At 38.7% G+C, this 26,060-nt stretch overlaps 1 protein-coding gene across 1 annotated transcript; it reads left to right on the plus strand.

Moving 5' to 3' along the window:
• Positions 1-784: 784 nt before the first annotated feature.
• LOC308657063 (interleukin-7 receptor subunit alpha-like) lies at positions 785-23,436 on the plus strand (the record flags this gene model as incomplete). The annotated part of the gene is made up of 7 exons (XM_081308518.1): positions 785-866; positions 4,816-4,966; positions 12,363-12,520; positions 16,848-17,005; positions 18,719-18,887; positions 19,484-19,534; positions 22,986-23,436. 6 exons carry the CDS (start codon positions 785-787, stop codon positions 19,489-19,491), a joined length of 726 nt encoding a protein of 241 aa, XP_081164644.1. The 3' UTR covers positions 19,492-19,534; positions 22,986-23,436.
• Between the last annotated feature and the right edge of the window lie 2,624 nt (positions 23,437-26,060).

The following is a 26,060-nucleotide window of genomic DNA, read 5'->3' on the forward strand; positions in this document are numbered from 1 at the left end:
GCTGAGAAACTTCCATGTAAAAGACAGGGATGCCTAGCCTCTGTAGCAATGTTTTTCACCAAGAAGCTCTGTGTTAAGAGTTTTATCAGTTTCCACCTTGATCTTAGGCACATAACTCCTGGGAATAAGGAACTTGATTCCTAGTTAACTAAAATGCTTCACCAAGCTCTAGTGCTCCTGATCTGCCTGCTTAACAGTAACTTCAGATAATTAATGGACTTTCTTGAGAGCTGCACAAAGCACCTGACATTGCATATTGTAATTGGGAAATGTAACTTCAGAATGAGCAACTTTACTGATACTGTAAACAATAATGTAGTTATGGTACTAATGACCTAATGTAACCTATGGATATAAATAAAGGTGGCTGCTTGGACAAGGGGCCACTTCTTTTTCTATCTCTGTATCTTGTCTCTGTCTCCTTCTTGTTATTCCTTACAGATGCAGTTACTTGAAATTTCTCTGTTTCCTCTGTCCCTGCTTTCAGCAGCTCTACTATTACTCAGACTTCCTGTTTCTAGCATTAAACTTCTTTTATGCTGTGATTATACTTCCCCATCTGTGGTTAAGTAAGTATAGAGCTGTGGACTCTCTGTCTCTTCTCTTCTTCTTCTTCTTCTTCTTCTTCTTCTTCTTCTTCTTCTTCTTCTTCTTCTTCTTCTTCTTCTTTCTCTCTCTCTCTCTCTCTCTCTCTCTCTCTCTCTCTCTCTCTCTCTCTCTCTCTCTCTCATTCATTTTTACACACAGCCTCACACTTCAGCTCTCTCCTCTCCTGTCTCTCGGAATGAAAATTCTAAGTAAAGCTCTTGGTAAGGTTTTCTTTTTACTTCAAGCCGTTTCTGGAGAAAGTGGCTATGCACAAAATGGTGAGTCATTTCTTACTTTTTTTTTAGGATTTTGGATTATCTCTAGCATAAGCTTCAGGTTACTCAGTTCCCTGACAAACCTGAACTGGGCACTGGGTTGGTATGGAGCTCAAGAACTTAACATGTCATCAGACATTTTGTATGTTCTAACCACCAGCTTGGGAACGATACTGTGGGTGGCATATAAGGCTTCAGAATTGTCAAGAAGGAATGCCTTGAATCTCAAAATGCAGACCTCAAAATTGCAGGTCAATCACATTGACTAGTGCAATGCCTCTGTTCTTAGAACACTGCTGTAGATGATACAACAAGGCTTGTTAAAATATCTCTCAGATGATTTTAGTTTGTCAGGAAATTAAGCTGAATTTGTTTGGTTTTATTTTTTAAGAGTTTCCCAAAGCATAAACTTTCCTGAACTATAATACACAGAGACAATAGCTTTGTCTGCATTGACCAGTGCTTATCAACAACACCTCAGTGTCTAGAATGTAGTAGTCAAACAAAAACATGGGAACATTTCCTCAAAATACTTGGCCTTGACAGATTCATTTAGATTCTTAGTGAATAACATACAGATCTGAGTGTGTTGGCTCATTGAAATACACATAATTGCCTCCATGTTCAATAATTTAATCATATGGAATAATTTTCTTTGCAATGTCAAAAGTGCTCAACACCTACAAACAGACTCTGGCTTCTTAATAAATACATTCTAATTACAACAAAACTATAGATGAAATTGTCTAGCAACAGCAGGGAACACCCAGGAACTTGGGCCACCAAATTTTTTTTCCCAATTAAATTCTTTCACTTTAAGACTTAAAAAGTATGTTCTGTAAGGAAAAGTAGTTTCCTTAAAGACAATATCAACATATCAACCTAATGACTCAGATGTTTCTGGTCATGTTTCCTTAGTCATGCTTCCTTGGTTTAGCTATTTTGAGTCAGTTTACTTAGTAATTGCCAAGGATGGAAAACCCTTGCATTTTCTCATTAAGGGAAGAGTCACAGGGTGACATTTTCATAGCGTGAGCAGTTATGAGGGATGATCATTAGCCTACAGAGGATGTTCCCTTGGGTTTGCTCAGGGTCCAAGGAACACTGTGGAAACATTAAGAATTTACATGAAGACTTTGATGCAATATATTCCACTATTACATCTACATCTATGAAATTAGAAATGATTGTGGTCTAAAGTGCAAGCCTTAAATCTCTTCCTGGTGGCCATCCGTTTTCACAAAGAAATAAAAAATCTAACCTAAAGCTGAATTTTCACTTCAACTTCTTAATTTCAGATTTTTTTTAGATCTGTAACCATCCACCTACATGATCATATCAAAATATTTGCCATTTTGAAATGTAAAGGATTCACAAAATAATGAGCTGTTCTTTCTTGAAAGACAAGTTAGTTTTCTGATAACCACAAGGATGATCAAGATACAAAAGGATACTTTTAAAAGTCCAAACCATTTAAGTTGTTAATCAGCTACTTCCATTTAGTAGGAAGAAGTCTACAAGTTTCACTACCTTGCCTATAATACATAGTCCAAAAAAATTAACTTTTAATGCTTAGAAAATATTAATATATATCCTTAGATACTTAAATATTTACGTATTAGTAATATTAATATTTGAGCATTAAAGGAATATTAGATTAATTCCTTCTATTAAAGTTCTTTGTAATTTCAAAACCATAATGATAATACCACTACATGTTTTTTCAAAAGAATTTTCCAAAAGTTTTATGTATATTTTCAGAATCAGAATTCCAATTATTGTTCTCCAAAAATAGGACACTGGCACAATTAACTCTTAATGAGTGATTACAGTGTTCTGATCCATTCAGTGACTCCTACAACATAAGCCCACATATTGGTACAGTGAGGCTCAGGGAGATTGTGTGACCTGACAGAGATCACAGCTACACAGACTAGACAGAGTTAAAATCACATCTGTGCATCAATGACACCAAAAGTTTTAGCTTTTATGTACACTGCTTTAACCTAAGAATTTAAAAATTCCTATCAAGAACATTCTCTCTGCAAAATACCATGCAATTTTAAAAGTCATTGAAGGGGATATTTTGTTGTGGTGGTGGTGGTGGTTACAAAGCAATCCCACCCAATTAAATAGCCAGTGAGTTCTGTCTTAAAACATAGTCACTTTAAGTGAAGGAAAAACTGTAAACTGTAAGTGCAGTGATGTGTATATTGTGGGTTTATTATACAATAAACCTACTTTGCCAGACTGGATGTGTGAGGTCAGTGGAAGTCCTGACTGGTGTCCATCACCTGCTAGTGTATGCTCTCTCTGGCTTATCTTGTATATTGAAAAATTAGGGACTAACCTGACCCCAGGATGTCTGAATCCAAACAGTGACATATGTTCTGTTGTACAGAAATAGTGGAAGGACCAAAGAGAAAAGATCAAGACAGTGTGAAAACTGCCTATAAAACTAGGTTCAAACCACCCAGAGCCATTTCATGTAGAAAGTGGCCAGCTCTCAGGGAAGGAGATGGACATCTGTGAAATTAGAAATGATTGTGGTCTGGAATGCAAGCCCTAAATGGTGAACCACATCACTGCTTAGCACTGTCATCAGGAGGAGGAGGACTATGGCCTGATGAAATGATGTAGGACCCTTGCTGTTGTTAGAATGGTGAACTGGACAGACTCTGGGGATGGTCAGAAAGGTATATGCCTGGGGTGGTGAGCAGTACCCACAGCTCTTGTCTAGCTGGCTGTTGGCGACTGGTCTCTTGGCCTGAACAGACCTGTCACTCACCTGATTGGTCCATTCATAGCCAGATGGTTAACTTTCCCCACAGAGCTACTGGGTTATTTAAGTAGAGAGGGTAAAGTTTGATCAGCCCATGACTTCTCACACTCTACCGGGGCTTGATTTTGGTAGACTCTGTACAGATTTTAAAGCCACAGAGGAATCAAATTTCTAGCACAATTAAAGTAAAATACCTCAGTCATAGACTCACACTTGGTCACTCTGGGAATGGCTCTGATAACTCTGGATTTCCTCAGGTCTTACTGGGAGTATATTTTGTGGTAGAGTTCTCTAGCCTCACTTTTCTATTAAATATTGTGAAATATGCATACAAAGTATCTCATGAGTCCTAGGGTCCAAGAGCTAGCTTAGGACATCAGTTCTCTGACACACTGTGCTTTCCAAAAGGAGCTACAGAAAAAAAAAAAAAATCCTTGGTTTCCAACTTTCTTGCAGAATTTTGCAAATATCTCCAAGAAACACTATGAATAAAAAAAATTATCTGTAAGAGAAAAAGTAATACTTAGAGCAATTACAGGATCTAATTTTCTAGTCACGTTTGCCTTGTTCAGTGGGTTAAGACAAATTGCCTTAAATTGTCTCACAATGCAGACGCCAGTACTACCTTTAGTTGGGATGCCTTTTGGAGCAAGAAAAAGAAATCCTTTAAAAGAGTGAACTTCTGACCATGAGATAGCCTTCATCTTTTCGTTTGAAAAAAAAAAAATTCTTGGGAGGAAATAAATGAAGATATTAATAAAGTCAAAGGTTAGATTAGGAAACACATGAATGGTGATAGTATAGTATCTCTTTTTGACAACTTTTTCATTGTAACAAATATAAGATATACTAGTTAAAATAAAAGAAATAGTCTGTTCACTGCATCCTAGTCTTATGATACACTGATTCCATGATTGAAATATTTAGAAATATTTGGAAGTCATTAACTGTAAGGAATTTTTTTTCATAGAAAACTCTGCATATTGGATTTTCGTTTCTGTTTTGAAATTTTTATCTTGTTTTTGCCTTTGGAATTTCCTTCTTTAGAAAAAAATCCTATCACTACTTCATGTCTCCCACAAAAGTCTGTCATTTTACTAAGGGCATGCCAAATATTAAGAGGATGCATTTATTGGCCTCATTAACAGCTGCATAATTGTCCCTCCCCAGGAGATGTGGAAGATGCAGAGCCAGATGACAGCTCACTCTTATTGTCATTCTCATGCTATAGTCAGTTGGAAGTGGATGGACCCCTGCACTCCCTAACCTGTGCTTTTGACAACCCAGACATCAACAGCACCAATTTGAACTTTGAAATATGGTGAGAAACCTGGTTTCTATAGTGCTTAGAAGAAAATCCCTCTCTCTTTCCATGGGTTCTTTTCATTCCTTGAAAAACAAAGAATGTCTCACCATTTGTCATCAAATATTAAAGTCTAAGGAATTTCCAAAAGCCTCCTCAAATGCCTTCCTTTCCTGATAGAGTGAAGCAAAGCAGTGCTTACTGTTCATGTGTCAGGTTCCAAGAAAGAGGAAATGATGCTGTGGATTTTGCAGATTCTGTATTCCTCTAAACTCCACACCAGAACTTAAATCCTGCTTCCTCTAGAATATTGCCTTCAAAAAAAAAAACTATTTGCCCAATGTGAAGCGGTCTACTCTCTTCAAGTTGCTTTCTGCAGTGAAATTGCCTGCTGTCTAATCCCAATACCAGTGCTTACTAACTTTTTGACCTGGAACAAGTTATATAACTTATGTAAGCCTCAGTTTCCTCACCAAAAAAAATTAAGGTAACCAATCTCATAGGAAGGTGGGGGTGATTAAACAGTCTAAAACACAGAAAGCCTTCAGAGTGATCAGCCAGTATGAGTGATGGATTAGAAATTAAATCATAATTCTGTGAATGTACACTTAAAACTTTCACCCTCTTGACACAGTTTGACTTCAGATGCTTTACTCAATGTAAATTTTGCCAAAATCCATAGGAATAACTTTGGCTTTTGGATTCAAAAGGCTTCAGTTTGAAAGTAGGAAAGGAGCCCAGGGAACTTAATCTTCTTCTTCCTCCAAAAATCATCTAAGATTGAGTGTTACTATCTCTGTGACTTGAAAAAACAAACAAACAAAAACCCTCTAATGTGAAACTCTGACTTGTGGCTAACTCCAATTTCATATCACATCACCTAATTTTTGGATCCCTAGTGAGGTAAGTAATTCAAGATTCACTCACCTGACCAAATTACATTATTATATTGTATATATACATGAATATGTAAGACAAATCCCACTATTATGTATTATTATGATGCATCAATTAAAAAATACTTTTGTTTAAAAAATCCCTCCCAATATAAAAAGTAAAGACTTGAGGCCATCTCTTACCATGTATACAGTCAAGATAAACTCTGAAATTCATCTTACTTTAATTTATGAGTACCTTCTGAATCTATTTAAGCAGTCATTGGATGAATACAGTCACAGATTTGGAAAAACGTGGAGTATTCTCATTCTGCCCTTATTAGTTCACTTCTATAACACTTTCCAGAGAGAATAAGAATCTACAAATTCCAAAATCTACGCCACAACTAGACTATGCTTAAACAGCCAAACAGTTCATTCAAATGATATGCTCATTTTTATGGGCAAAACTCCACCACACAGAGGTTTAACTTTCAGTGCTCCAACCAGTAACTTGGTGGACTGCTGTGAACACCTTGATTTCTCTTAACCACTCCAGGCTGACCATCCTATCCACCTTCACTCAGTGCCTGAACACTTCCTTGCCCACTTAAGCAAACCTGACCACTTCCCTCAACAAGTCTCTTGATATTGCTTGTCCATAGCCTGCATTTGGGTTTTCCAGTTGAATTCAGGTATTGAAGTTGGAAAGGGATTATGTTAAGACATGAATGGGAAACAGTAAATAATACAAACTCCTAAGTAAATAAAGTAATGCTAAGTGAGCAGCCAATTTTCTAACAGGTATCTACACCTGAAGCTATAGATTAGTGCACCTCTAAAGCTAAGTGGAGGCATTGAGAATCAGGTAAACAGAGTGGTGGATTGCGGGTCAAGCTAAGTTTATGTTCCACAATTAATCTACTTTTTGCAGCATTTTTTCAGTTAATATAATTTATTAAAAAGAAATTGGTATTTACTGACAATGGTACATGCTGTTGATTATCTTATACTTGTGGAATTGTTGGTAGATGCCAGGTGCCATCTTTCAGAAGGCAATGGGTCTACCACCTGCCCTGGGTGTGGCCACTACTTTCCTAGACTGAGAAACTGATTGACCTACTGTTCAGTGATCTGATCTCAGGCATGGGCTTGGATTAACCAAGCTCACTGTGCCTCAGTACCAGCATGACAATTGACTAGTTCACATTGACAGATGCAACTCTCATAAAGATCTAAAGATTCATACAGGGCTCAGAACCTATAGGAATTGGTATTGGGGTAGAGGTTAAAGGACTAAGAGGCCCAGTGGGTGGTAAATCAATATTATCTACTTTTACTGGAGTGAAGAAGCAGGTAGATCCTGAAAAGGTTTTCAGTCACCAAAACTCTAGCCTGATCTCTGGTGACTGAGTGGGAAAGCAGAGGCTCTAGATAGTGGTGCCTAGGACAGAATCCCAACAGCAACACTGAACTAGCTGTGTGACAGGAGTCACCTAGGCTCTCTCATCATGAATATGTCCTTGCATGGGGATAAGGACTGAGTGTCTGCCACATGGCAGGTGTCTGTAAGTGGTGGTTAATCTTAGAGTGTGGTTTTATTTTCATTAAAGATATGATCAAAGGGTTGTTCACATAGAAATAGATATAGAATTTGTTGATTTTAGGACTCGAGGTATTTGGTTTATGTCTCCATGCAATTCCTTTTTTTTTTTTTTTAATGGGGAATTTAACCTCAGTCCTGAAGTAGGAGTCCTTCTCTCATTGACTTTATTAGATTAGACTCCGTAATCGTTTTTCTTTGGACCCCCCCCCCACTTTCCTGTGTGCATAATTTTCACAGTCAGCTCTCCCAAAGTGATCTTACTTCCTTTATTTCCAAATTCTTGGGGCAACACAATCACTGCCACATACCACCTACAAATACCACCTTATATATATCACTGTTTGTTCTCATCAATTACTGTCACAGTGGCAGGCTGCACCCTGATCATCTAAGTTTAACTATCGATATCTGCCAAGGCTTGTGAATTTAGCCCTCTGTAAAATAAGCTATACTAACCCTTAAAATTGCTTAATGTCTTAGAGATAGATTCTTTCTTTCAGAGCCATGTGAGGAATGAAAGCAACAGGTTTTGTTTGGGTTTTAATTTGCTTTTTTCAATATTTTGCATGTAAATATCTCTTTGCCTCAGCAGGAGGTATGCATCACCTATACTGAACTATATGCAAGATTAAAGAGTTGTAGGGTTATGGATTTGGGGTGAAAAAAATTAGATCACATGATCTCCAGCAGTCTCTCCTTGCTTTCAGAACAAGAAAATTTGTGCTAGTGGATTAGAGTTGATGTTCCCTCGGAAGGCCCTAGAGGATCAATTTCACCAGTCTATAGGGCTACTTTGGTATCTGTTATATTCTTTCTTCCCCCAACCCTACCCCCAAATACCCTAGAATAGTTCTGTTCAACAGAAATATAATGCACTGTGGAAATCTGTGAGCCACATCAGTAATTTAACATTTTTGTAACCACATTCATAAAAAGGAAAAGGAAATAGGTAAAATATTAATTTTAACAATATGTTTTATTGAGCTCAGTATATTTGAAATGCTGTGGTTTCAACATTTAATCAATATGAACAAAATAGAGATATTCTAATTCTCCTTATACTCAATATTGAAAATCTGGTATATAGTTTATACTCAGATCTCATTGTAATTTGAACTAACTATACTTCAAGTGTTGAAGAGCCACTATGGGGCAGTGGTTATTATGCTGATCTAGAACATAGCTCTATCATTCCTAACTCAAGCAACACATCAAGTAAATTGCTTTAACAATCAAGTAAATTGTTTTAAGGCTGGACATGGTGGTGTATGCCTGTAATCTGAGAGACACAGGAGACTGAAGCAGCAGGATAACAAATTCAAGACCAGCCTCAGCAACTTAGTGAGATTCTAGGCAACTTAGCAAGACCCTATCTTAAATTAGAAAATGAAAGGGCTGGAGATGTAACTCAATGGTATAGCTCCCCAGCTCAATCCCCAGTACCCCCCCAAAAAAATTTGGCAAGTAAATTGTTTCTATTGAGTTAGACTGGATTGCATTGAGGAGGACTACTCACAGAGAAACCATTTCCTTCAATCACCTGAATTGAAGGTCAACATCACTAAACACACTGCCTCTTCTAATCTGCTGGGTTTATTTAACCTCTCAGCAGGACTTTCCTTCCACATGGGACAACTTCCAGCTTCAGGAGTTCAGACCCACTAAAAGTTTGCTCAGCCTCACAAGAAGGTCAGATGGTTTGTCCTTTGTTGCCCATTGCCATAATCTTATCCTCTTAAAAGTTGCAATGAGCTAAGAATACCATTTTGGATTCTTCCTAAATTCTGAAAATACCAGAAACCTGCTATAGATTTAGGATCTTGAGGTATATAAGTTGGTTTTTGGTACACATATCTAATGTGAAATAATCACCACTGTTAAGCTAATTAATATATCTATAATGTCTCATTGTTACCATTCTTTTCTTCTATATTAAATTTTGGGTAAAATCTTTTGTCAGATATATGAATTGCCACTATTTTCTGCTAGTTAGAATCATTTCATTTTTTTCTTTTTCCTTTCTTTATTTTTTTTAATTTTTTTTTCAAATTTTGAGACAGGATCTCACTCTGTTGCCAAGGCTGACCTAGAGCACGCACTACATCTGTCAGCCTCCCTAGGAGTACAGGGGTTTGCCACCCCACCCTACATCTTGTCATTTTCTTACTGGTGTATTTTAATAAGCAAGACCTTTTTATTTTAATGAAGTCCAATATCTCTTTTATGTTTAATGCTTTTTTGTGTCTTCACAACTCCCAAAATTGGAAATATATTTTGTTTTCTTTTTTTTCTAAATGTTTCATAATTTTAGCCTTTACATGTAGGTGTATCATTCATGTAATTGTGAAGAACTGAGTTTTCTATTGTCCACACATTTACTTAGTTTTTTCAGGGCAATTTGCCAAAAAGACTTTCCCTTCTCTCATTGAATTTATTGGGTCTCTGTATTCAAAATCATTTAACCTCATACTTGAGCATGTGGGTCTATTTTAAACTCCCCTTTCTATTCATCAATTTATCTGTCCTTATGTCAATAATACATTGTTCTGATAATCACAGTTTGTTTTAGTAAGTTTGAATCAAGTGCTCTGAGTCATCCATATTTGTTTTATTTTGTTTCAGTTTTACTTTGGCTATTCTAGTTTCTGGTATTTCCACATAAGATTCAGAATCAACTTATTAATATTTTAAGTTTCTTCTAAGATTTTTATTAGTATTATATGGTCCAATTTAGGGATCATTCCATTTTATTGATTTTGAATTTGCCCACCCATCAGCATAGCTCTCCATTTATTAGTTTCCCTGTAATAGCTCTCAGCAATGCTTTGTAATGTCCTATGCAAAAGCCTTGAACAACTTTTATAAATTTTTAAGTGTTTTATGTTTTCATTGTTATTATAAATGGAACTGTCATTTTTAAACTCCTTTTCTAATAGTTTGATATTAACTTATAGAAATAGAATTAACTTTTGTCTAATGGCCTTGATGAATTTATTAGTTCCTACAGTTGTATTGGATGTTCTTTATAGATTTATGTGAATAAATATGCCCTGTGCAAATAAAAGAAGTACATTTTTCCCTTTCTAATCAGAATACATTTTGATTCTCTTGTCTTAGGAACTGGCTAGAATCTCTGATATACTATAAATTGAAATGTAGACACCTGCAATCCCAGCAGCTCAGGAGGTGGAGGCAGGAGGATCCTGAGTTCAAAGTCAGCCTCAGCAATTTAGTGAGGCACTAAATTGAGACAGTGAGACCCTGTCTCTAATAAACTACAAAATAGGGCTAGGTATGTGGGTCAGTGGTCGAGTGCCCCTGAGTTCAATTCCTGGTACCCTCCTCCAAAAAAAATTTTTAAAAATAAAGAAATGTAGAAAGGGGATCTCTATTGCTTATCCTGATCTTAGGAGAATATGTAATGTTCACAATTTTACTATTATATATGCGATGAACTATATATTTTTTTGTAAAATGCCCTTTATTATTAAGTAAACTTCAATTCCTTGGTAGCTGAGAGTTTTTGTCATGAATGGATGTTTGATTTTTTTCAAGTACATTTTCTTCATCAGCTGAAGATGAACAGATTATTTATGTCTTTTACTCTATTGAAATGGTGTTGTATTGATTAATCTGTGAATATTGAATACATTTTGGTTTCCTGGGACTCACCCCTACTTGACCATAATTTGTTAACATCAATATGTTAATATTTTCTTGAAGAATTTTGCATACATTTTTTATTTTAATAATTTAAAATAATTTTTGCATACATTTGTCTACAGATTTCCTTTTGTATAATATTTTTGACAGGTTTTGATTCCATGTTTAAGCTACCTTCAAAAAGTAAGTTGATTTTTAAAAATTGCCTTAGACAACTTTGCTATTTTCTAGTGTAAATTGTTTCCAAATTTGCCTACTTTTAACACACAGAATGAACACCTCTATTTTCTGGAAGAATTTTTGTAACATTGGCACTATTTCTTTCTTATACACCTGATAGAATTCACCAGCCTATAATCAACAAGCTCAGAGTTTACTTCCTAGGGAAGTTTGTTGATAAAAAGTATAATTTATTTTAAAGAAATAGAACTATTCAGATCAATTTGTATGTAGGTCAGTTTTACTAACTTGTATTTATAAGATTTTTTATTATGTCGAAGTTTTACATGTATTGGCATAAATTATATATATACACATATATTTATATTTTTAGTAGTAGATGGACACAATACCTTTATTTTTATTTATTTATATGTGGTGCTGAGGATCATCCCCTGTGTCTCACCTGTACTAGGCAAGCTCTCACCACTGAGCCGAAAACCCAGTCCCAATAGGCATAAATTTTTAAAATTTTCTTATTATGCTTCATGAACTATAGTAATATCGCCTGTTATTTCCAGATATTGGTCATTTATATCTTTGTTTTTTGTTATTGATCTGTTTTGTTTAGGGTTCATCATCCAAAATTACCTACAAAAATCCCATCAGTTACCCATTAAGTGTATGTTCTTTTATGTACATAACTCTTAGACTATTGTAGCATTTCCTTTAACTTCCCCTTTGTTCATTCTCTTGGTTAATGATTCTCAGCCCTTACATCTAGCTAGTATTTCTGGAGGACATCACAAAAGCATCTTCATATTTGCCTAAACAAAGTGTTTATTTTTCAATAATCTATTATAAAAATATAGGAATTTGGGGGCATGATTGGACTATTTCAGGTACATCTGCATCTAATGTCTAAGTAAATCATTGAGAATAATAGTGACAGGAATCCACCTCAATTTAGTTTATTCTTTTTCTCTTTTGAGTGTGCACTCACCCACCCACATCCCTAAGAACAGGGAAGCTGAAACATACCTATAATATTATTCTCTTTGATACACAATTCCTAGCTAAATTAACACAGATTGCCTTTTTGTTTCCACAGTGGTTCCCTTCTAGGGGTAAATTGCCTCGATTTGAATAAACTACAAGACATATACTTTATCAAGAAAAAGCAGTTTTTACTTATCGGAAACACCAATATATGTGTGAAGCTTGCAGAAAAGATTTTAACTTGCCAAGAAGTGAATATAGCCAAAATAGGTAAGCAGCTGTATAAGGGAATATGGTTGTCCTTTGTGAGATACCTGTAGACACTGGTTTGATCCTCCTGTGTATTTAAAGTAGGGCAATTGTGGAGACAATTTATAATAGACAATAGCAAATTCTTTAAGGCAATTTTTTAAATAAATGTAAACCTATCACTTATACGATTTTTTCTCTATTTGAGATTTCTGTGGATCTTCAAGATGAGCTATGAAAGGGTGTTCAGTTCCTAAGGGAAGAGTAATTCAGTATGTAGTGTCCAACTGTGGCTGAGCCTCCTGTTTTCCACCCATATGTGCCCTTTCCTTTTTCTCCTTGTCTTCTCCTTCTTGATGTGTTTTGCTCAATTATCCATCTGTTTGTAAAAGTAAATATGCCTTCCATAATAGCCACAATTCTCCAATGGAAAGAGAACCAATAAGTAGGTAGGTAGGTAGGTAGGTAGATAGACAGACAGACAGACCGACAGACCGACAAGTGTTTGGATGAAAGGAGACAGGTTTCTTTTAAGAAGTTGGATTATATGTGGCTGGGGATGTGGCTCTCTGGTAGAGTACTTGCCTAGCATGCATGAGTCCTGGGGTTCAATCCCTGGAACCACAAAAAAGGAAGAAGTTAGCTAATGTGATTGTGGAGGCTGGTAAGTTTAAAATCTGCAGGCTAAACCAGAAGGCTGGGAAATCACATAAAGGGCAGATGTTATAGTCATAAGTCCAAATTCTGCAGGGCACAAAGCTCAAGCAGATTTTCTTCTATATTGTATTATTGAAACAGACTGGCTTCTTTTTCAAGAAACCTCATTGTTTGTTCTTAAGGCCTTCTACTGATTGACTGATCCCTATCACATTGTGGAAGGTAATCATTTCAGGTTTTTTAAAAGACAATTTACTTGGTATTTGATCAAACAATGGAGCAACATTGCCCAGCCAAAATGATGTGAGAAGTATCACAACTTCATAAGAGGCTTAATGAGGAGGGAAGCATGTAAAATATGATCTGAAATAGAATAGATATATTGCATTTTCCTAAAAATGAATGATTTGAGTAAAGTTGCAATTTGAATTGGTGCAGTGGAAAATCAACTGTATTATTTCTACCTCTAGGGATTTATAAGTGAAAATCTTTCTATGTATGAATATATAAAAACATATACATTGATAAAATACATATATATGGGGTTAAATGTTCAAAATTATTGAACACATACACTATTTTGCTAAACTAAAATGCTATAGTTCTTTATTTCCCTCTCGTCAGACACCTTTCACCAGCAAAAGGCAAATCAATGGTAAGAAAGCAGTGCTCGTTAGAGATAAGAAAGAGTGAGAAACCTAGCTCAGATTTGTTTCAGTCAGGTGGCAAAATAAAGATTAAAAGCAGAAGTTCCATGGGTGAGCAATTATCTTGGGGGTGGGAGTAAATAGAGTGAAATGGCAAAATTAGTAGATGGTTGTGCTGTTGTCCAGACAGTAACGTTGGCCACATCAGTCAGAGCATTTTCTAAGGTGAGGATACCAATAGGACATCTCTGAGTTAGGCATAAGCCAGCTGGGTATTGGTCATTTGGAGACCAGACTCAAATGGATGAATATTCACTTGGTGAAATGCAAAATGGCGCCATATTTAAAGGCTCACCATTTACATTCCAAATGTGAATTACCATCTTTGAGAGTAGACAGAGAAGACAGAGCCTTCTGACAGAGGGCTCAACACCAGGGGAGAGCTCATTCTTATACAAAGCCATGTCAGCACCCAAGTCCCTGCATGCACATAAAGGCTCACAGCACACCCACATTCAGATCCAAATCTCATGTGCTCAATGCCAAAGAGTACCACATTCAGCACAGCACCAACAGCAGACTGCAAACCTGACAATTCTCATCTGAGGAGGAATGGGAAGTATGGTGGTACATAGCTGATAACACAAGATCCTGAGAAAGGGGTGATGTGTCTTTCTTGGGGCTTTGGAAAGTGCTCCTGGGCAAGCAGGAGGGAAAATCCTGCAGACTTACATCTTCTCCTAGCTCCTACTGTGACATTTCAGTTTAACTGAATTTAAAATGAATGCTCCTAATTATGCCCCAGAGCCAAAGCACCTCTGTAACCACCAGCTGCCTCTCTTACATCCTTTCCTTTAGGTGTCCCACACTGAATAAGTGACAGCATTCTGCCTCCCACTGTGCTTGGCAGCATAGATTGCATGTCCAGGTTGTACAAGAATAACTTAATGTTTTAGATATTGCTTTGGGAATGAACACTTTTTCCTCCTTTGGCCATAGATCCATTTTGGCTAAAGGCAAAGCTGTCTGGAGAGCTCTGGACAAGGCAGTGTGAGATCACACAATGAGAAACCAAAGCTGAAGGAAGAGTGAGCCTAGGAAGCAGACAGAACTGGACTTACATCTTATTCAACCACTCAACAGGGGGCAGAACTTAAGTAGTCTCCCTGATGTTCAGTTTCCCCATAAGGACAGTGGTGCTAAGCAGCTAATGTTTGAAGACAGCATAGGCAAGTCCCTCAGCACTTAGGAGCTGTGCAATCAATATTCCTCTGTTCTTCCCTGAGCTGCTCCATTATTGTTCAGAGTCCTTGGGGACAGTGACCAGCAGGGCCTTAGTCTCAGAAGCATTTGCTGAGAATGTGAAGGCAGGTGTAAGAGGGTCACAGGGATCCTCTGTGGGGCTGTTTCTCCGCACACACTTTCTTTCCTCCTGACCCTCTCTAGGTCATCTTTGCTTTATACAGTATAGATGAGGGTTAAATATAAAGTACCCCTTCTGCAAAGTCCCCAGGGTAAAGAGGAAGCCATTTGTTTTTCAGTACCTCTAAGGCCATGTCACCCCAGTACCACAAGTTAATAGAATATCTGGGGCAAACTCTACAAGTGTTTACTTGATTGGGCCAGGAGCCTGGCTCATCAAGACTGGCTCAGATAGCTCCACAGGAGTCTACACACCCTCATTAACAAGAGGATCAGGTCATTCATGCAGGAATAGTGGCCCCATCCTCAGAAAGCTGAATTCCCTGACTCTAATAAAGGAGAAACCAAGACACAGCAGTCTCACATCAAAGATGAGGAGGAGGTCCAATGCTGATGCTTTCCTGGGAAACCAATACCTTTCTCTGGACCTGTTCTGCCTGAAATCATCCCTATCTGCCTCCAGCAGCTAAACTTACACTGAATAAGTGACAGCATTCTGCCTCCCACTGTGTGAGGCAGGCAGGCCAAAGGAAGAGGCCCAAGAGGAGCTCAGAGTTAATGCAGCTGAGGTTGACAAAGAAGAGCTTTGAGGCCACTCTGAAGTTACAAGCAAGGCCCAGCATGCAGACACTTCACTCTGTGTAGCCAAGATGAGGTGCAAGGTCCCAGCCATCTCCTAGTCTTACTGGAAGAATGAAAACTAAGAGTTTTGAGACTTCTTGCTTGAGGATATTTAGTAATACCTTCTCTGATATTCCAAAGGTAAAGAGAATAGGTTTTGCAAATATAAAATTTGCACTGGATGCTGTAACAAATAAGCCCCTACACATGATATCTGACACCCTAAGTCCATTGCATACTCACATCAGAAGCATAATAGTATTCCATTTTGTGAGTGGTGCTCCTTTAAGCAATATTTAGGGGTACCACCATCCTGTAGCTACACCATCTTGAACATATATGTCCAAATGACTGAAGGGGAGTGCCACACAGGAATCACATGGGGGAGGGAGAGGGTGTTTCTGGGCCAGTACTGGAGCTGGTATAGCCACTTCCACACATCACTCAGTTCATACCTTGCCACAAAGGTAGCTGAGAAATACAGTCTGGATTTGAACCCAGGAAAAATAAGAAATGGCTTTGACTAGTTAACTAGTTTCCTACCTGCAAATGGTCAGAATGATATTCAGTATAGATGGATTTTTGAAATGGTCATTATTGGGCTGGTTGTGATGGTGCACACTTATAATTCCAGCAACTGGGGAGGCCAAGGCAGAAGGGTTATAAGTTCAAGGACAGTCTCAGGAACTGAATGAGGTCTTAAGCAACTTAGTAAGACTCTGTCTCAAAATAAATAAATAAATAAATAAATAAATAAATAAATAAAATATAAATATAAATAGGGCTGGGGATGTGCCTCAATGATTTAATTCCCCTGGGATCCATTCCTGGTTCATACACACACACAAACACACACACAGTCTCTCTCTTTCTCTCTCTCTCTCTCTCTCTCTCTCTCTCTCTCTCTCTCTCTCTCTGACACATACACACTCACACCCATATATATGATTATTTCTTTGATGACTCTATAGACATACTTCATTTCTTTTGTCCCTTCCCAGTTAAACCAGAAGCACCTTTTGACATAAAAGTCATCTATCCTGAGGAAGCCAATGACTTTGTGGTGACTTTTCACACATCACACTTGAAGAAGAAGTATGTAAAACAATTAATGCATGACATAGCCTACCGCCAGGAAAAAGATAAAAGGGATTGGATGGTATGTAGATTAATCATGTTTGCACAATAAAAACTTATAAATGTTATATGTATATTATTGTCACAGAAGTACATTTGCTCCAGGAAGTCTTAATAATTTTGTTTTCAGAATGTACCCTTTACTAAAAGAAGCTCCCAATATTGTGTCAGCTTCGGGCCCCATGTGCATGCATCTTTCCCAGCCTGTCCTTCTCTTGCTCTGATTTTCCCCCTTACTCTATTTTTTGTCTTTATAACGTTTCTAACTCAGTTAGATAGCCACATAAATGGAGACCAAACGAATCCTCACAATGCAAAGCCCTCAAAAAGTGCCATGCCTAGTACCACACTCTTTGAATAGTTAGCAAGAAGATGTGACCACCATTTGATTTGAGCATTTGGGGGAGCATGATGAGGTAAGGAGAAGAAGGGCAGATTCATCTCTGTTTTCTTTTTATTTTCAAGTCTGAGGTCTTAGTCATTGAACTTAATATTTATTCTTTATTATCTGGATGGTTATTTAGTCTCTTTCTTCAGGGTTTTCTGAGGTTGGACTATGTGGCTGTAGTTGAAAGGAAGTGGAAGAAATGTAGAAGATTCCAGGTATCAGGTTCATCTTAAAGCACTACCCAAGGATGCCTTCTCTTTCTGGGGACTGAAAGAATGCCTACTTACTGCCACTGCCCTCCTTGCTCAGACCAGGACCACCCTTGTTTGTCTGCAGTATGCAAATGACATTGCACAAACATACTCCCTGCCCAACACTGGCTCCCTTCTTTTATCCACCCCATACACACATGGAGAGAGACTGAATGACATTAATCCTACTGTCTTCCATTATTCATCTAAAAATTGTACAAATGGAAAACAAATACTGTGGAAAAGGAAGAATTTTGGATAAATGCCTCCAAGACAATCAGCTTCCTGTCTGGGGGAGAAAAATAAGTCAAAAGTCTACCCTGTTTCATACACTTAACTATGTAAACACACAACAATAAAAATTGTAAGGCAATTTAAAACTTAGGATTATATTGCCATGTATACAGCCGATGGATCACTAAAATCTATATAAAGAGCTCTTATAAATCATTAAGAAAGAGACAAATATCACCGTAGACAAATGTATTAAAAAATTAGCAAATTGCATATATAAGAAATATATAAATTTGGTAAATATAAGAAAATTACTCCAACATATATAAATGTAAATAACAATGCAATATGATTTTCAATCAAATTTTTCCTTTCCTTTATTTTTCCTTCCTTAAGGATAATACACAGTGTTGGGAATACTACTGCCTCTGTATTGCTATTCAAAATGTAAAATCTTATCTTTCTAGAAGGAAATTATCTTGCTCACTAAACTATGCTGTCATCTCCCCTTGCCACATGAAAGGGGAAAGAAAGAAAAAGAAGATACTGAACTGTGAGGAGGCACTGGGAGCCTGGGAAAGACCTACCTCTTCCCAAGCTTGGAGACATTACCACCTGTATAAAGACCTATTCCATCACTGTTCTCTTTGGCCGCTCATGCATCATTTATGAGCTCACAGTCTCTGTCCCTAATTCTGCTGCTGAGCCCTCTATGTATTTAAGCTCCTTAGTCTGACAAATATGAGAGAACTTCTAGAGGGTGCCTATGTGACTCAAGGAACTGAACTTGAAGTGATTTGAAAGATCTAGGCAACACTTCATTTTCCATCCTAAAAATATATTGGCACTTTTTTCTCCTCAGCACGTGAATTTATCCAACACAAAGCTGACCCTCCTGCAAAGGAAACTGCAACCTGATGCAATGTATGAGATTAAAGTCCGATCCATCCCGTATAGTGAATATTATGAAGGCTTCTGGAGTGAATGGAGTCCAAGTTCCCACTTCAGAACTCCAGCAGTCAACCATGCAGGTGAGGATGGCTGTAAGGTGTCCTTGTTCCCCCTACAATGCTTTGTGTGTCAAAGTGTGGGCAAGAAAGTGAGATGGAGCTGGTGCAGATAACCACAGGTTAAGACTCCCCCCAGAGGGTGTGTTTCCACTTTCTTTGTCCCTTCTATGAAGAATAACTGGGTCTTTAGTAGCTCAGAACTGGTACAGCTTGTCTTAATGCTACTGCCTCGGGGGTTTCTGCTAGCTCCTGATATTTCTCAACAAAATACCTACTTACCACCTCCCATTTACCATTTTTGACTGGGATTTCAATGCCTGGTTTCTCTAAGACCCCTATAGGGAAAACTTTCTCTAAGGTAGGTAGGAAGGACAGTTAAGTTGTCTCAGGTCTCCTTTCTCAGAATAACACAGTTGTCCTTGGGGTGTAGGAGGTAATGTTGATCAGAAGAGCCAGAGAACATGACTTGGGAATGTGCTCAAAGCACCAATGTAGACCTTTCATTCGGGAGGTTGGGGAAGCTATGCAACTAAAACACTCTTAGGCACACTGGAACTCAATAAGTCTAGCTTGATCCTTCCTATACTGCACCCTAAGTGCTGTCTCTTGTCTTCCAGGACCCTGATGCTCTAGGAACACCATGGGGATGGCCACATCCCAGCATGCAGGTAATAAGTGAAGCCTGGTATTCTAGCATCTCCCAAGCCTACCTGGGGACTTGCTCCCTCTCCTTGAGTTTACCTCACAGTGCAGCAAGATGAGGGCTCCATCTTATAAGTGCTTGTCAATATTCAAGGCTGTTCTCTGTGACCCCTTTTTCCCTCTCCCTCGTCAGTTCAGGAGCTCTTCATCATGTATGTGAACACACACATGCACTGGCACAGGATGTCTTGCTTCAAACACAGTTGTTCTAAACTTTCTTTTCTCTAGAGTGTGTGGATTCTGAACTTGAAATCCATGAATTTAAATTGCTTTCTAATATGAACATATTAGAAAGCTGTGGATACCTGGTTGGAGAAGACCGTGGTGTAAAAGTTAATGCGAAGAGGGGAACACATGGTACAATATCTTATAATATCACTAGTCATATTTGTTATGCTCTTGATGAAAAATCAGGCAGTAAAGAAACTTACATGCACTAAATCCCTGTGTGAAGGACACTGAGCCATGTACTTTAATTGCAGAATATCTGGCCAAATTAAATATTCCCCACCCACTCCCCTTTTGCAGATCAAAAAAATGCAGATAAGAGGCACTGGCAATCCCCGAAATCCAAAGACGTAATGTTCTCTCTGATTTGTGGATGCTAATTCACAATAGATTGAGGGGGTGGAGGGTGGAGGTTCATTGGATTGGGCAGGAAGGAGTGGGGAGCAAGCGAGGGGATTGGAAATAGAAAAGACAGTAGAGTGAAGTGGGAATAACTCTCCTATATTCATATATGAATACACTACCCATGTAACTCCACATTATGTACAAGCACAAGAAGGGGAAGATATACTCCATGTATGTATGATATGATTCCAGGCCATGACCCATTCCTTAAAATTCAAAGCATTTAGAACTTACTTATTTTCCACACAAGATCCTATATAGATTACTATGATAAATAACAAATTTAAGAACTGACCATCCTCCTGGCTCAGAGTACTTCCATGCTGATTTCCTCAGTCCAAGTGCAGATCCATGGTGGAGATAAGGACAGGGAGGGTTTCCTCTGCCAAGGCCTCATTCCTGGATCACTAAATCAGGAACCATAGGGGTGAACGGGGGTGAAGAGAAGACAAGCAGACACACATAGAGAAAGAGTGGAGCCAGGTGGGTAGCCAAGCCCTGGTGAAGCTTAACTGCCTCCAGAGCTAGATCAGCCCATTAATTATATAGGTTTTTCACCAGAAAGTTGTTTGTGAGAGGGCTGGGGCTGTGCTCAGTGGCAAAGCGCTTGCTGAGCAGTGTGAGGCCCTGGGTTTGATCTCCAGGACCACATACAAATAAACAAATAAATAAAGGTATTGTGTCCACCTACAACTAAAATATATTAAAAAGAAAGAAAGAAGAAAGAAAGAAAGAAAGAAAGAAAGAAAGAAAGAAAGAAAGAAAGAAAGAAAGAAAGAAAGAAAAATAATTGCTATTTAAAAAAAAGAAAGTTGTTTGTGAGAAAGTTTTAGCAAAGCAGGCCAACTGAAAGATGCAGGAAAGATAACCTTGAGACATCTTGTTGTGCCCAGAATACCCTATCCCTGGAGTTGGTTTCTGAATCCAAGGTTCTGACTATTAGAGCCAGGAGCCTTCCTCAATAGTAATTCTTAGCTGGTGTTGTCATAGCAACTGGAGCATCTTGACAAGTACCCTCACAAAGGCAGCCCCCAGGGCAAAAACAGGGTTGCAGTCACTGCTCTCCACATTTCTCTTCTTCATTCCCAACAACATCTGAATGTCCAAGGCTGCACCTTTCTTCTCTGGGACTTAGAAATTACCTGAAACTTTGTTGGGGGAGGAGTCATATTGAAAGACTGAGTACTTATATTTTTGAGAGTATAAAAAAATAAAACAATGTTTTCCCCTTACATATTACTTAGAGTTTCAGGAGACACAGAGATTACCCAATTTAGGACATTGGTTTTAGAGTTTTGATGATCTTGAAAACATCCTGGGATCAGAGATCTGAGGTCAGGAAAAATGGCTATAATATAAATATGAATAATCTTACCTCCTCACTGGCCAAGTGCAAGCTCCATCCTAACCAGATCTAGGTTCACTCATCCCTAAATCCCAAGGTCAGATGCCTCCTTCCTCCTTCCACAATTGAAGGCAGCTACTGCTGCCTGTGGTGTCCACAAAACTCACACGCACATTACCCCTGAGTGTACAGTTCTTGCACAGGATGTTCTCACAACACACACTCTCCCCTCCTTCTTCTAACTAATAGAACTCAGCCTCAGTTGGGCACATAGCAACTCCTCTTCAGATGGCATTTACCTTCTTCCCTTGAAGCTAAAATGGCCATGGGGTTTCTGTCCATTAGGTCATGAGCAAGAAGTAACTCCCAATCATCTCCATAAAAGGGAAGTTGGCTTCTCCCCAGTTTCTCCTTTGACATATTTCCCACTGACTGGAATAGGATCAGGGTGCTCCTAAATCAAACTCAAGACATGAGCAGTTGCCCAGGAAATGAAAGAGACTGGGTTTCTGAATGAAGGCACTACCTTAGAGCTGTCCTCCTTCCCTGGATCATATACTATGAAAAACCAATACATTTGCATCTTTTTGAAAGCCACTGTTCTGTGTCTCCTTGTTTCAACAGCAGAGCCCAGGTAGTACATGCAACGGCAACAAAAGGCTGCATTGAACCCCAAAGGTTCCTAAGGCTGACAATAAAATAAAACCATAAAGGTTCACATGTGGGAAACTAAAATTCAGCCATACTCTTACCATTTTCATGGAAAGGTTCTCAGTGACAATTATAATCTTAACAACATAACAAAGGTGGATATATTGTAACATCAGACAGACCCCTTGCTCTTTCTGTTTTAGAGTCACATGCTGATTCTCTGTGGGAATTTCATGAAGAGTATCACTCAGGGTCACTTCAAATCTTGACTTTGCATGGTTTTCTCAGGAAAATATAGAACACTAGAGCTATTGATGGGACCTTCAGTGGCACATAGGTCTTGGGTTCCAAAAGGACAAGAGGAGGTTTGAAGTTGAAGTGCTGATGCTCTCAGGGGTCTGGGCTGGGATATGGCTGGGAGAGTGTGGATTTCAGCTGCAGTCTCTCAGAACAGACTGTAAAGACAGGTAAGAGACTCTGAGGAGAGGAATAGGCCTGGGCACAGCATGTGGTCACTTTGTCCAGATTTCCATCAAACCACTGGGGGCCTGGGGGCCTGACACCAGGCATATTCCAGGGCTTGAGTCTGAGCTGGGAGAGGCTCAGAATCACAGAAGCACCCAGAGTCAGCTTTGCCAACAGGCACATCACTCTCCCCAAGGATCAGTGTGTGTTGTTCAAACCTTTATCAAAAGTTGGGCATGTTCTGAAATCAAAGCACTCACTTTCTCATAGCACATCAAAGAGGACAAGGTTGGTGCTCAAACATTCCATTCTTGTTGCATCAGAGATGGAGGCTGAAATCTTGTAAAAGCAAAACAATTGTGACATTTCAAAATCTGCCCAGAAAGAACACAAACTCCACCAAGACCTAGGACTGAAGAGTTGGGGTGAGGAGGAAAGGGAAATGAAAGAAGAGCCACAACAAGGAACATATTGTGCTCCTGGAGGTGAAACGTCACAATGCTGGGACTCCCCCTTGAGCCCTAGAGACTGATTCAGCACCTATTGATAAAATGCTGAAGACATTATGTAGGACCAGAACTGCAGGAGGTTCCCCTACAACCATCCTCACTACTCAGTGCCTGGTGCTGAGTGACACCATTCACTGCAGTGAGCAGGCCTCCCAACCCCCAGGAAGGTGGAGGCCAAAAATTGTTTTTCATCTTAAGAATACAATTGCTTAATTAAAGAAGGTAAGTTGTCTGCAGCAAGGAGTAGTCAAGACAGATTCTGAAGACTGGGTATTCTTGTGTATTTTTCAAATATCAGGTTTTTTCCAGAATATTCCTATTGTGATAGGCTGCTGCTGTGTGTCACTGTTCTGTCCTTCAATACACAAGCACAAGGCGAGTGGCTTTTCAATACTCTTGTTCTGGACCAACTACTAAATGTGTAAGGGCTATGTAATAAACTTCATCTAAAAACTGACTCAGAACTTCTTTTGCTCTGGAAATAGTTTGTTTCCCATGAGTGCTGAAAGAGATAATGCTCTGGTAACTGTCTTACTCAATTTATAATCTCTGTAAAGGATAGAAATGAAATTTCTGTTCCTAAGAGATGTGTCCAAGTAGTAAAAATTAGTAAGTAAGTAAGTAAGTAAGTAAGAACTTAAGACGTTCAGCCTGAATTTACACAGGAAAACTGTCCTTTCTGTTTGGCAAAAAGATGGAAGGCTTGTATCTTTCTGGACTGGGCTTTAATTGAGTTAAAACAAACCACAAACAAATAAAGAATTCACACACTCCTCTCATTTTAACACTACAGGATCTGAAATCTCACTAATAGGTTAGATTTTCCAACTCTCTTGGTCTCTACCAGCTATACAGGAGCATCATGTGATCTTTTACAATATGAAAATAAAAGAAAATCTTTTTATGTGCTTTGTCTATTTCACAAATGGCCTGGATAATCATTGGGGAGAGCAGGGAAGAAGGCAGGGAGACTTGGAGCAATAGGGGTCTCAGCTGGAGATCAGGGTGTTCTGCTTGCAGATGAGAAACAAGAAAATTGAGTATTTTTCAATGATTCACCTCATCATAGGAACTCATGAGAGTGAAGAAGACAATATACAACAGAAGGAAGAGGAAAGATAGAGATAAAAGGAAGTCTTGAGAGAAGAGCACAACCCGGGTGAAGTCAGGTGGTCCCAGAAACTGCCATGTGGGGACTTGCTTCACTCATGGTCGGATACGAGCCTCCTGATCCCATGCTTGGATGCTCAGGTGGCCTGCAGACTCTTCCTAACTTTCCTTCCTTCTCTCTGCTCTTGTCCGACAAACAATAATGACAATGCCATATAGGAAATGTCCCTCATCTGATAATAGGTGGAGCAAGGTCTTCCTCAGCTTTTCTAAGTTTCAAAGGACCAACAAGATGAGTGAGGAAAGACAGAAGGCACCATTCGTGTCTGCCATCCCCCACATTCTGATTCTAGAAGGATTGGCAACCCTTCTCATTGTCCTTGGAGCGCCACATGCTGAATTTAGGTTTCTCTCTGAGGCCCGTTCACCATCTCCCGCCCCACCCAAAGTGGGTGAGCACACCAGTGGAAATCCCCTGAGCAAACTAGCACATGCTGTACCAAAATATTGTGTCTTCACTTTGTTCTTTTACATCTTCACAACTAAAGGAAAGAGATACAATCAAAATGATAGTCCACTTAAATGATAAACAAGAGAATTTAAAGAGACATCACCCCATTATTCATCCACTAAGTGAGAATCTAGGAACAATTTATGACATCTGGATTGGTGAGCAGACAGAGTTTGTGATGTATCCTTGAACATTTGCTTAGTTCATGAGAATTTGCAACTAGAGCTTTCTAAAGAGGGTATTCAGCTGAGTACATAACATCTACCAATATTTATGAATAAAGCTTACTTAAAATTCTTCTAACCAAATATTCTAAACAAGATTAGACATGAGGACACAAATGATTATCTGATAAAAAACATCATCACTCTTTATTTGTTTTAGGGAAGTGTTTTGAAACACCAAAAGAAGGCCCAAACAGAGGGGAGAAATGGGCTATGTCCCCTTCAGCTGGATTCTTGCTCTGAAATCTTCCCTGGGTGTGGTGTCTGGAGCATGCACTAAAACTGATGCAGACCATGTGTCTCTGAGTCTGCCTCAACACTGAAGAGGAGACTCTAGACTGGTACAAACACCCCACCGCCTCTTTTCTCATTTTATTAGATTGTCACAATAACTACAATGATGAGACTGACTAAGTCATTCAGTTTTCATAAACTCTAATTGGCTTCCCACCCTGGGAGATGTTTTTAATCTCTATTAACTTAGCCATTTTTACAGGCCAATGGACCCAATCTACCAACAACAGGGAATCAAGACAGAAGTTTATAACTCAGCTTCTCTAGACTCACCATCTGACAGCCTTGTAGTTTCTTTCTAAAACTGTGAAGCCCAGTTGCTTTATGAGTGAATGTAGGTTCCATGATTCCTTTGAAGATATGAGCAGAAGTATGTCTTCCAGGAGTCACAGTCTGTGTGTTACAGAGAGGACTACTCTCAGCCTGGTAGTAGTCCTGATAATTGACTTGATAATGGCTTAAAAAAAACTGTTCAGCAATTATTAAGGAGTGAGCCAGACTTTAAAAATACCACCACCTTAACCATGAGGCCAAACTGGGAACGATTTTGATTGACATACAAGTTTTGGGAGAAAAACTTAGCCATCTCATTGTCTTAGGCTGCTGCCCTGTATACATAGGTACTGGCATGGTCTGTATGTACTCTACATTCCTGAGATGTAGTGTGGAAATCAGATTTTCACAAATAGAACCCCATTTAAATAACACTAAGAAAGTAACAATTTTGTCTTTTTAATGAGACTGGCAGAC

This window comes from Spermophilus citellus (genome assembly GCF_964194105.1).
Source record: "Spermophilus citellus genome assembly, chromosome: 1".
Classification (NCBI taxonomy): Eukaryota; Metazoa; Chordata; class Mammalia; order Rodentia; family Sciuridae; genus Spermophilus; species Spermophilus citellus.